At 40.5% G+C, this 14,118-nt stretch overlaps 1 protein-coding gene across 1 annotated transcript in view; it reads right to left on the bottom strand.

The window, feature by feature from the left end:
• nwk (nervous wreck) overlaps positions 1-14,118 on the bottom strand; it is a 272,814-nt gene that overhangs the window by 37,195 nt on the left and 221,501 nt on the right. Inside the window, exons 23-24 of the mRNA XM_071687955.1 lie at positions 3,506-3,666; positions 3,014-3,085 (exon numbers count right to left, since the gene is read on the bottom strand). Of these exons, the coding sequence (XP_071544056.1) occupies positions 3,014-3,085; positions 3,506-3,666 (233 nt within the window). The remainder of the gene's footprint in view (positions 1-3,013; positions 3,086-3,505; positions 3,667-14,118) is intronic.

The raw sequence follows: 14,118 nt of genomic DNA, 5'->3' as shown, positions 1-14,118 counted from the left end.
GTTTGAATGGAGAAAAACTGGAGGAAGTAAAGTGTTTTAGATATCTGGGAGTGGATCTGGCAGCGGATGGAACCATGGAAGCGGAAGTGGATCATAGGGTGGGGGAGGGGGCGAAAATCCTGGGAGCCTTAAAGAATGTGTGGAAGTCGAGAACATTATCTCGGAAAGCAAAAATGGCTATGTTTGAAGGAATAGTGGTTCCAACAATGTTGTATGGTTGCGAGGCGTGGGCTATGGATAGAGTTGTGCGCAGGAGGATGGATGTGCTGGAAATGAGATGTTTGAGGACAATGTGTGCTGTGAGGTGGTTTGATTGAGTAAGTAACGTAAGGGTAAGAGAGATGTGTGGAAATAAAAAGAGCGTGGTTGAGAGAGCAGAAGAGGGTGTTTTGAAATGGTTTGGGCACATGGAGAGAATGAGTGAGGAAAGACTGGCCAAGAGGATGTATGTGTCGGAGGTGGAGGGAACGAGGAGAAGTGGGAGACCAAATTGGAGGTGGAAAGATGGAGTGAAAAAGATTTTATGTGATCGGGGCCTGAACATGCAGGAGGGTGAAAGGAGGGCAAGGAATAGAGTGAACTGGATCGATGTGGTATACCAGGGTTGACGTGCTGTTAGTGGATTGAATCAGGGCATGTGAAGCATCTGGGGTAAACCATGGAAAGCTGTGTAGGTATGTATATTTGCGTGTGTGGACGTATGTATATACATGTGTATGGGGGTGGGTTGGGCCATTTCTTTCGTCTGTTTCCTTTCGCTACCTCGCAAACGCGGGAGACAGCGACAAAGCAAAAAAAAAAAAAAAAAAAAAATTTCATACATATTCATCATTTCCTGTGTCAGCGAGGTAGCGTTGAGAACAGATGACTGAGCCTTAGAGGGAAAATCCTCACTTGGCTCCCTTCTCTGTTCCTTCTTTTGGAAAAGTAAAACAGGAGGGGAGGATTTCCAGCCCCAAACTCACACACTTAGTCAACATGCAAGGAATACATGAGAAGCATTCTTTCTCCCCTATCCCCAAGGATATTATTTGAATCCATGTGGGTTTGATCCCTGGCAGCCCGTGTATAAGTAACGGTCAGTAACACTAAACACTACATGACAGAGGTCCATATGAGTGTGTGTGTGTGTGTGTGTGTGTGTGTGTGTGTATTATTTTTTACCAGAATTTTCAGACTTGCTTGAAAGTTGTCAAATTGTAAAAGTTAAGGAATTTATGCTATCTTTACATATCTAACATTTTAGCTAAACAAAGAGTGGTAACAGTGCCTAATAAATGTGTACATGTATATCAACATGTAGGCTAATTACATAAGTTCCACCTCTTAAATAAGGAATTTCTCTATTATAGCAGAGATGATTTCAGTATTATGAGGTACTGGAGACCATTTCCATGGATTTTGATCCTTATGAAAACCAAGTGTTATACTTAATGCTACTTCTTATCTACAGCATGACAGCATTACACATAATATCATACTTTAGTCAATACAGTCCTTTTCCCTTTGGTACTCTTGCTACTATTTCAGAGTTAACTAAAAAGACACATAATACCAATTCTCAGCTGCTACTTTTCCTTATGGTGTCATTCACTGTCTTAGAGTTATTACGGCCAAAAGATGAACTACCACTGAAGGAGAGAAGCCATGTAACTGGATATATTTCTTTTGTATAACTGATTTACAAATATTTGGGTTGGAGCAGTTTAGGGACCTATCTAAATGTTATACAGCTGCCTATACAGAATCATTTTTAAATAAATTTTGAAAAAAATGTCACTTAAAAAACTCCGACAAAAAGATTAATGACTTTAAACTGTGAAAGTGAAATTGGCTTCTGACATAAGACACACAAGATGAGGGAGCCTATAAATATTGTTGGCTATACTGACTTCCGAGTCTGGAAAGAAGAATGGTACTTGTGCTTGGATACCTGGCTATGGCAGCACATGAGACAAGCAAATGAGTTGGCATTGTGTCATTCGACATCCCTCAATATCTCCAAATCAATGAATGTTTTATGTGCCCCAAAAAGAAAGGAAAAGACTGTGCAATATCATATTAGTATTTTTCAGTTCATAACAATTTACGAAGAAAAATTGTCATAAACATCTATATTATGTTGACAGAAAAATTACAACAATATGTGGAGATTTTATGGCTTCAGATTCTATTCATTACAATGGCTTATCTGTTCATCATGCTGAGTCATCTTGACAAATTACATCTTGATCTTCGGAGCAAAGTGGTAGTAGTAGTAGTAGTAGTAGTAGTAGTAGTAGTAGTAGTAGTAGTAGTAGTAATAATTATCCCTGGGAATAGGGGAGAAAGAATACTTCCCATGTATTCCCTGCGTGTCGTAGAAGGCAACTAAAAGGGGAGGGAGTGGGGGGCTGGAAATCCTCCCCTCTCGTTTTTTTTTAATTTTCCAAAAGAAGGAACAGAGAAGGGGGCCAGGTGAGGATATTCCCTCAAAGGCCCAGTCCTCTGTTCTCAACACTACTTCGCTAATGCGGGAAATGGTGAATAGTATGAAAAAAAAAAAAAAAAAAAAAAAAAAAATAATAATAATAATAATAATAATAATAATAATAATAATAATTATTTTTACATACATATTTGCCATTTCCCACATCAGTGAGGTAGCGTGAAGAACAGAAGACGGAGCCTTACAGGGAATATTCTCACTTGGCTCCCTTCTCTGTTCCTTCTTTTGGAAAAATTAAAACGGGAGGGAAGGATTCACAGCCCCCCACTTCCTCCCCTTTTAGTCGCCTTCTATGACATGCAGGGAATAGTGGGAAGTATTCTCCCCCCCCACCCCCATCTCCAGGGATAATAATAACAACAATAATAACAATAACAATAATAATAATATTTATAATTATTTTGGTTTGATGCCCAGCTGGCAAAACAAATTAGGACATTGTCTCTTTCTACTTATGGTAGGCCACACTAACATGCTCTATAAGGGTCTATGGAGGTTACTATCCTACAAGGTCATAGGCTTCACCTCTTCAAGGATGTCAGGTGAAGTGGTGGTTGTTGGCTCTTTCTCTTCCCGCTGCATCGCCTGTTCACCAGCCTGCTCAGCATCAGGGGAAGTGGAGTGTGAATCATAAAGTGGAAATGAGGAAAAAACACAACTACAGTGTAGTAAAAAGAGTGTGGCCAAGAATCACAATTGTTGAATTAGCTATGGAAGAGCTACACTTAAAATGGAGAAAAAATTCTACTACTTCTAGGTAATAAAATATGAAAAAGTAATTACAAAAAAGAGAAGTCAAAGCTAGAAAGTGCTTGCAGGAGTGACAAAAGTAGCTGTACACAGTAGTAACACCAAATGAATGTCATGAACGTGCTGATGGATGTTCTGGGCAAGGCAGAGCATCTATAAAGTAATACTGCAGAAGTTGATCAAGAAGATACAAAGGTTAACAAAAGGAGGATCACTTTGCAGACAAATGGCTAAAGTTGTAGGTAGCCATGAACCAATGACCCTTACCTCTTGGTTGGACATGTCAGGACTGGACACAAGCTCAGCATATTGTTGGTCCTTTTCTGTTGTTTCACTTTCTGGTGATGAGCTGAACTGCCGAGAGTACTGTTCTTGCTGTGTCCCACTAAGCTCCAATTCAAAATTAGGCGATTCATAGTTGTTTGGTGCTGTCAAATTAAGAGTCAAATTAAGGTCAAGAAATTCAAAGATACTTGGTGTTAAGGAGTTAAGAAATAAAAGCAACTTCATCAACAGACATACAACAATACTGTACATAATTGTTTAGTACTGCAGAATAAGTTGATTCATAGTTGTTTGCTGCTGTCAAAGTAAGAAATGAAAAGTCAGGTGATTCACATATACTTGGTGTTATGGAGTTAAGAAATAAAAGCAACTTCATAAACAAACATACAATGATATTATACATAACTGTCCAGTAAAGCAGAATTAGAGACACAGATAACACTTATAAGATCAGTGAATTTGAAAGGGAGATTATTTCTCAACAACTAGCATTTGCTCAAACTTTTTATTTATTTATCTATTTATTTTGCTTTGTCGCTGTCTCCCGTGTTAGCGAGGCAGCGCAAGGAAACAGACGAAAGAATGGCCCAACCCACCCACATACACATGTATATACATACAAGTCCACATACACAAATATACATACCTATACATCTCGACGTATACATATATATACACACACAGACATATACATATATACACATGTACATAATTCATACTGTCTGCCTTTATTCATTCCCATCGCCATCCAACCACACATGAAATAAAAAACCCCTCCCCCCTCATGTGTGTGAGGTAGCACTAGGAAAAGGCAACGAAGGCCATATTCGTTCACACTCAGTCTCTAGCTGTCATGTAATAATGCACCAAAACCACAGCTCCCTTTCCACATCCAGGCCCCACAGAACTTTCCATGGTTTACCCCAGACACTTCACATGCCCTGGTTCAATCCATTGACAGCACATCGACCCCAGTATACCACATCGTTCCAATTCACTCTATTCCTTGCCCTCCTTTCACCCTCCTGCATGTTCAAGCCCCGATCACTCAAAATCTTTTTCACTTCATCTTTCCACCTCCAATTTGGTCTCCCACTTCTTGTTCCCTCCACCTTTGACACATATATGCTCTTGGTCAATCTTTCCTCACTCATTCTCTCCATGAGACCAAACCATTTCAAAACACCCTCTTCTGCTCTCTCACCCACACTCTTTTTATTTCCACACATCTCTCTTACCCTATTATTACTTACTCGATCAAACCACCTCACACCACATATTGTCCTCAAACATCTCATTTCCAGCACATCCACCCTCCACGGCACCACTCTATCTATAGCCTATGCCTTGCAACCACATAACATTGTTGGAACCACTATTCCTTCAAACATACCCATTTTTGCTTTCCAAGATAATGTTCTCGACTTCCACACATTCTTCAACGCTTCCAGAACTTTCACCCCCTCCCCACCCTATGATTCACTTCCACTTCCATGGTTCCATCTGCTGCCAAATCCACTCACAGATATCTAAAACACTTCAATTCCTTGTTTTTTTCCATTCAAACTTACCTCCCAATTGACTTGTCCCTCAAACCTACTGTACCTAATAACCTTGCTCTCATTCACATTTACTCTCAACTTTCTTCTTTCACACACTTTACCAAACTCAGTCACAAGCTTCTGCAGTTTCTAACATGAATCAGCCACCAGCACTGTATCATCAGCAAACAACAACTGACTCAATTCCCAAGCTCTCTCATCCACAACAGACTGCATACTTGCCCCTCTTTCCAAAACTCTTGCATTCACCTCCCTAACAACCCCATCCATAAACAAATTAAACAACCATGGAGACATCACTTACCCCTGCTGCAAACCGACATTCACTGACAACCAATCACTTTCCTCTCTTCCTACACGTACATATGCCTTACATCCTCGATAAAAATTGCTTCTAACAACTTGCCTCCCACACCATATATTCTTTGTACCTTTCACAGAGCATCTTTATCAACTCTATCATATGCCTTCTCCAGATCCATAAATGCTACAACAAATCCATTTGCTTTCCTAAGTATTTCTCGCATACATTCTTCAAAGCAAACACCTGATCCACACATCCTCTACCACTTCTGAAACCACACAGCTCTTCCCCAGTCAGATGCTCTGTACATGCCTTCACCCTCTCAATCAATACCCTCCCATATAATTTCCCAGGAATACTCAAAAAGCTTATACCTCTGTATTTTGAGCACTCACTTTTATCCCCTTTGCCTTTGTACAATGGCACTATGCAAGCATTCTGCCAATCCTCATGCACCTCACCATGAGTCATACATACATTAAATAACCTTACCAACCAGTCAACAATACAGTCACCCCCTTTTTTAATAAATTCCTCTGCAATACCATCCAAACCCACTGCCTTGCAGGCTTTCTTCTTCTGCAAAGCTTTTACTACCTCTTCTCTGTTTACCAAATCATTCCCCCTAACCCTCTCACTTTGAACACCACCTCGACCAAAACACCCTACATCTGCCACACTATCATCAAACACATTCAACAAACCTTCAAAATACTCACTCCATCTCCTTCTCACATCACCACTACTTGTTATCACCTCAAACTTATTACCACTGAAACTTTGGTAATGGCTCCAATGTTAATTCCCATGTGTATAAGAAAATAATTTATGAAATTATAGATCATCACTCATAAATAACAAAAAATGCAGGTGAGTGAGAGGCAGAGGAAGGGGTTTGTTTGATATGTTTAGCAGATCCTGATACGACAAAAGATATGGAGATATTTCCTTGTCTCTTATTTCACAAGCACTTGTAGTCAATAAAATGATAATTATAAATATAGTACTGCACACACCAAAAATATATTGTAATGAGTGAGAGTGACTATAGGCATTAATAGAAAGGATCCTGAAGGTTTAGCTTCTTTCTTTTGAACTTAGCTTCATAATCAACTGGTATTTCACACACAAGCACAGCACCGGAGGCAAACAACATGAATATATCTAATAAAAATAGTACAATATCAATCCTAAAGATGAGTGTAAAGGAGAATGGTAGGCACATATGGAGAGGATTTTGGAGATTTTCTTCCTTAAAAACATTCTACCTGTTTACCTATCATCTGTTATCAAAGCCATCTATCACCCAAGGACTACATAAAGAGAAAAATTAGCACGGTTGTTAAGTAATTTCTTCCAAACAAAGAAAGAACAACCTGAGGATGGTAGAGGTAGCTTGCCATGTTGGCCTCCTTGATTCACTAAAATCATCTAGTCACATCCCTTCCTATTTCTCATGTTTTTCTTCTGCACTTTTCTCACCAAATGAGATGCAAGTGTACAGAACCTGCAGGTCAACTGATGTGTACCTATAAAGGTGATTGCATGGGTCCTGAAGAAACCAGAATTTTCTCCTTGCCTTCCTCATAACAGAAAAGACTTCTATAGACTAGCAATGGTATGGTAAGGCACTTGGATACAGAAAATGAGGAGGGAAATGTTAAAATATTGTGTAACAATGGGAGAACTCCCATACAAAAGCACCACACAATGATGAGAGCAGTTTATTCCTAAAATATTGGGCATGGTCCAAAAATTTCATCACAGAGTGTGCAAAAACTAGAAATTCAATAACAGTGCACAAAAAATTTACAAGAAATCCATAATGGAATGATAACTTAGCATTCAAAAGTATCAGAAATAACAAAGACAGGTTTACGTGCATTTCTTTCTTTCTACTCTTATGTCACACCCAAACATATCATTGTTGGTAAGTAATAAATATATTTAGAATATTACACATTTTACACTAAAATTCAGTATTATGGGGGAATGGTTCCCAAATGTGGATAGAATTTGGAAAAATTTGTTTCTTTTGACTGAGAACTCTTCCAATTATTTCCTATATATACCTATTTCATACAAAGGCATAAACTCATTAATATAAAATATTTCTCACTACATATAAGTGTCAAAATATCAATTGTTTGGTATGTACTGGGAAGATACTGGAGGTGCTGCTTTTTTTAAAAACAGTCTAGGTCTCATCATATTATCTGTATCAAAGTCCAGCATTACATGGAAAAAATATGGCCCATTTGTTAAGTAATTTGTTTGATTAAAGCAAGTTCACTGGGGATCCCTCCCTTTCCTTTGTGTGTTAACTGCAACTAAAATCACTCTAAGTCATTTATGTCTTCACATATCCCATTTCATTTATCTTGACTTTTCTAATTAATTAGTACATACAAATGTTCCTCCTAATAACCCAAATCTTCCAACAACCTATCTATTTTCTGAGAGACCAGGTGGATGACCATCCACCTATAATGGTGGCTGTAGATGCACAGAGAAAAGAAAGATTTTTTCCCCATGCCTTCTTAGTAAGGGAAAAGACATCTAATGGCTATCAATGCTATAATAAATCAGCTAGATATTTGAAATGAGGTAGGAGTCTCTAGAACATCAGTTAATGTTGACTGCTGGTTCCAAAGAAAACAGCATCTAAAATCAATCACTTTTTAAGGTTTAAAGATAATGAATGGGTGAAATGTATGAACTAAGAAAAAACTGCTATATGTTAAATATATGCAAATATTGAAAATCCACATGCAATCTGTAAGAAACATCAGATTAACTTTTCAAGTAATTAATATATATATATATATTTTTTTTTTTTTTTTTTTATACTTTGTCGCTGTCTCCCGCGTTTGCGAGGTAGCGCAAGGAAACAGACGAAAGAAATGGCCCAACCCCCCCCCCCATACACATGTACATATACACGTCCACACACGCAAAAATACATACCTACACAGCTTTCCATGGTTTACCCCAGACGCTTCACATGCCTTGATTCACTCCACTTACAGCACGTCAACCCCTGTATACCACATCGCTCCAATTCACTCTATTCCTTGCCCTCCTTTCACCCTCCTGCATGTTCAGGCCCCGATCACACAAAATCTTTTTCACTCCATCTTTCCACCTCCAATTTGGTCTCCCTCTTCTCCTCGTTCCCTCCACCTCCGACACATATATCCTCTTGGTCAATCTTTCCTCACTCATTCTCTCCATGTGCCCAAACCATTTCAAAACACCCTCTTCTGCTCTCTCAACCACGCTCTTTTTATTTCCACACATCTCTCTTACCCTTACGTTACTTACTCGATCAAACCACCCCACACCACACATTGTCCTCAAACATCTCATTTCCAGCACATCCATCCTCCTGCGCACAACTCTATCCATAGCCCACGCCTCGCAACCATACAACATTGTTGGAACCACTATTCCTTCAAACATACCCATTTTTGCTTTCCGAGATAATGTTCTCGACTTCCACACATTTTTCAAGGCTCCCAAAATTTTCGCCCCCTCCCCCACCCTATGATCCACTTCCGCTTCCATGGTTCCATCCGCTGACAGATCCACTCCCAGATATCTAAAACACTTCACTTCCTCCAGTTTTTCTCCATTCAAACTCACCTCCCAATTGACTTGACCCTCAACCCTACTGTACCTAATAACCTTGCTCTTATTCACATTTACTCTTAACTTTCTTCTTCCACACACTTTACCAAACTCAGTCACCAGCTTACATACATACATACCCATGCACACAATTCACACTATCTGCCCCCATTCACTCCCATCGCCACCTCGCCACACATGGAATACCTTCCCCCTCCCCCCTCATGTGAGGGAGGTAGCACTAGGAAAAGACAACAAAGGCCCCATTCGTTCACACTCAGTCTCTAGCTGCCACGCAATAATGCCCGAAACCACAGCTCCCTTTCCACATCCAGGCCCCACACTATTTTCCATGGTTTACCCCAGACGCTTCATATGCCCTGATTCAATCCACTGACAGCACGTCAACCCCGGCATACCACATCGATCCAATTCACTCTATTCCTTGCCCTCCTTTCACCCTCCTGCATGTTCAGGCCCCGATCACACAAAATCTTTTTCCCTCCATCTTTCCACCTCCAATTTGGTCTCCCACTTCTCCTCGTTCCCTCCACCTCCGACACATATATCCTCTCAGTCAATCTTTCCTCACTCATTCTCTCCATGTGCCCAAACCATAGCAAAACACCCTCTTCTGCTCTCTCAACCACGCTCTTTTTATTTCCACACATCTCTCTTACCCTTACATTACTTACTCGATCAAACCACCTCACACCACACATTGTCCCCAAACATCTCATTTCCAGCACATCCACCCTCCTGCGCACAACTCTATCCATAGCCCTTCATATATATATATCCATAGCCCTTCATATATATATATTTTTTTTTTTTTTTTTTTTGCTTTGTCGCTGTCTCCCGCGTTTGCGAGGTAGCGCAAGGAAACAGACGAAAGAAATGGCCCAACCCACCCCCATACACATGCCTTGATTCAATCCACTGACAGCACGTCAACCCCGGTATACCACATCGCTCCAATTCACTCTATTCTTTGCCCTCCTTTCACCCTCCTGCATGTTCAGGCCCCGATCACACAAAATCTTTTTCACTCCATCTTTCCACCTCCAATTTGGTCTCCCTCTTCTCCTCGTTCCCTCCACCTCCGACACATATATCCTCCTTGGTCAATCTTTCCTCACTCATTCTCTCCATGTGACCAAACCATTTCAAAACACCCTCTTCTGCTCTCTCAACCACGCTCTTTTTATTTCCACACATCTCTCTTACCCTTACGTTACTTACTCAATCAAACCACCTCACACCACACATTGTCCTCAAACATCTCATTTCCAGCACATCCATCCTCCTGCGCACAACTCTATCCATAGTCCACGCCTCGCAACCATACAACATTGTTGGAACCACTATTCCTTCAAACATACCCATTTTTGCTTTCCGAGATAATGTTCTCGACTTCCACACATTCTTCAAGGCTCCCAGAATTTTCACCCCCTCCCCCACCCTATGATCCACTTCCGCTTCCATGGTTCCATCCGCTACCAGATCCACTCCCAGATATCTAAAACACTTCACTTCCTCCAGTTTTTCTCCATTCAAACTCACCTCCCAATTGAATTGACCCTCAACCCTACTGTACCTAATAACCTTGCTCTTATTCACATTTGCTCTTAACTTTCTTCTTTCACACACTTTACCAAACTCAGTCACCAGCTTCTGCAGTTTCTCACATGAATCAGCCACCAGCGCTGTATCATCAGCGAACAACAACTGACTCACTTCCCAAGCTCTCTCATCCACAACAGACTTCATACTTGCCCCTCTTTCCAAGACTCTTGCATTCACCTCCCTAACAACCCCATCCATAAACAAATTAAACAACCATGGAGACATCACACACCCCTGCCGCAAACCTACATTCACTGAGAACCAATCACTTTCCTCTCTTCCTACACGTACACATGCCTTACATCCTCGATAAAAACTTTTCACTGCTTCTAACAACTTGCCTCCCACACCATATATTCTTAATACCTTCCACAGAGCATCTCTATCAACTCTATCATATGCCTTCTCCAGATCCATAAATGCTACATACAAATCCATTTGCTTTTCTAAGTATTTCTCACATACATTCTTCAAAGCAAACACCTGATCCACACATCCTCTACCACTTCTAAAACTACACTGCTCTTCCCCAATCTGATGCTCTGTACATGCCTTCACCCTCTCAATCAATACCCTCCCATATAATTTACCAGGAATACTCAAGAAACTTATACCTCTGTAATTTGAGCACTCACTCTTATCCCCTTTGCCTTTGTACAATGGCACTATGCACGCATTCCGCCAATCCTCAGGCACCTCACCATGAGTCATACATACATATATATATATATATATATATATATATATATATATATATATATATATATATATATATATATATATATAGACACATACATATATACACATGCACACAATTCACACTGCCTAAATTTATTCATTCCCATCGCCACCTCGCCACACATGGGGGAGGGTCCATATATAGATATGTATATATATATATATATATATATATATATATATATATATATATATATATATATATATATATATACATATATATATATATATATTTTTTTTTTTTTTATACTTTGTCGCTGTCTCCCGCGTTTGCGAGGTAGCGCAAGGAAACAGACGAAAGAAATGGCCCAACCCCCCCCCATACACATGTATATACATACGTCCACACACGCAAATATACATACCTACACAGCTTTCCATGGTTTACCCCAGACACTTCACATGCCGTGCTTCAATCCACTGACAGCACGTCAACCCCGGTTTACCACATCGCTCCAATTCACTCTATTCCTTGCCCTCCTTTCACCCTCCTGCATGTTCAGGCCCCGATCACACAAAATCTTTTTCACTCCATCTTTCCACGTCCAATTTGGTCTCCCTCTTCTCCTTGTTCCCTCCACCTCCGACACATATATCCTCTTGGTCAATCTTTCCTCACTCATCATCTCCATGTGCCCAAACCACTTCAAAACACCCTCTTCTGCTCTCTCAACCACGCTCTTTTTATTTCCACACATCTCTCTTACCCTTACGTTACTCACTCGATCAAACCACCTCACACCACACATTGTCCTCAAACATCTCATTTCCAGCACATCCATCCTCCTGCGCACAACTCTATCCATAGCCCACGCCTCGCAACCATACAACATTGTTGGAACCACTATTCCTTCAAACATACCCATTTTTGCTTTCCGAGATAATGTTCTCGACTTCCACACATTCTTCAAGGCCCCCAGGATTTTCGCCCCCTCCCCCACCCTATGATCCACTTCCGCTTCCATGGTTCCATCCGCTGCCAGATCCACTCCCAGATATCTAAAACACTTCATATATATATATATATATATATATATATATATATATATATATATATATATATATATATATATATATATATATATTATCCCTGGGGATAGGGGAGAAAGAATACTTCCCATGTATTCCCTGCGTGTCGTAGAAGGCGACTAAAAGGGGAGGGAGCGGGGGGCTGGAAATCCTCCCCTCTCCCTCTCGTTTTTTTTTTTTTTAATTTTCCAAAAGAAGGAACAGAGAATTGGGCCAGGTGAGGGTATTCCCTCAAGGCCCAGTCCTCTGTTCTTAACACTACCTCGCTAATGCGGGAAATGGCGAATAGTTTGAAAGAAAAAGAAAGATACATATATATATATATATATATATATATATATATATATATATATATATATATATATATATATATACACATATATATATATTTTCTTTCAAACTATTCGCCATTTCCCGCGTTAGCGAGGTAGCGTTAGGAACAGAGGACTGGGCCTTTTTTGGAATATCCTCACCTGGCCCCCTCTGTTCCTTCTTTTGGAAAATTAAAAAAAAAAACGAGAGGGGAGGATTTCCAGCCCCCCCGCTCCCTCCCCTTTTAGTCGCCTTCTACGACACGCAGGGAATACGTGGGAAGTATTCTTAATCCCCTATCCCCAGGGAAAATATATATATATACATACATTAAATAACCTTACCAACCAGTCAACAATACAGTCACCCCCTTTTTTAATAAATTCCAAATGGATTTGTATGTAGCATTTATGGATCTGGAGAAGGCATATGATAAGAGTTGATAGAGATGCTCTGTGGAAGGTATTAAGAATATATGGTGTGGGAGGCAAGTTGTTAGAGGCAGTGAAAAGTTTTTATTGAGGATGTAAGGCATGTGTACATGTAGGAAGAGAGGAAACTGATTGGTTCTCAGTGAATGTAGGTTTGCGGCAGGGGTGTGTGATGTCTCCATGGTTGTTTAATTTGTTTATGGATGGGGTTGTTAGGGAGGTGAATGCAAGAGTTTTGGAAAGAGGGGCAAGTATGAAGTCTGTTGGGGATGAGAGAGCTTGGGAAGTGAGTCAGTTGTTGTTCGCTGATGATACAGCGATGGTGGCTGATGCATGTGAGAAACTGTAGAAGCTGGTGACTGAGTTTGGTAAAGTGTGTGAAAGAGGAAAGTTAAGAGTAAATGTGAATAAGAGCGAGGTTATCAGGTACAGTAGGGTTGAGGGTCAAGTCAATTGGGAGGTGAGTTTGAGTGGAGAAAAACTGGAGGAAGTGAAGTGTTTTAGATATCTGGGAGTGGATCTGGCAGCGGATGGAACCATGGAAGTGGAAGTGGATCATAGGGTGGGGGAGGGGGCGAAAATTCTGGGAGCCTTGAAGAAAGTGTGGAAGTCGAGAACATTATCTCGGAAAGCAAAAATGGGTATGTTTGAAGGAATAGTGGTTCCAACAATGTTGTATGGTTGCGAGGCATGGGCTATGGATAGAGTTGTGCGCAGGAGGATGGATGTGCTGGAAATGAGATGTTTGAGGACAATGTGTGGTGTGAGGTGGTTTGATCGAGTAAGTAACGTAAGGGTAAGAGAGATGTGTGGAAATAAAAAGAGCGTGGTTGAGAGAGCAGAAGAGGGTGTTTTGAAATGGTTTGGGCACATGGAGAGAATGAGTGAGGAAAGATTGACCAAGAGGATATATGTATCGGAGGTGGAGGGAACGAGGAGAAGTGGGAGACCAAATTGGAGGTG

The sequence above is a fragment of the Panulirus ornatus genome, chromosome 44, assembly GCF_036320965.1.
Source record: "Panulirus ornatus isolate Po-2019 chromosome 44, ASM3632096v1, whole genome shotgun sequence".
NCBI classification, from domain to species: domain Eukaryota; kingdom Metazoa; phylum Arthropoda; class Malacostraca; order Decapoda; family Palinuridae; genus Panulirus; species Panulirus ornatus.
The sequence above is the reverse complement of the archived record's forward strand: the minus strand, read 5'-3'. Positions and strand labels throughout refer to the sequence as shown.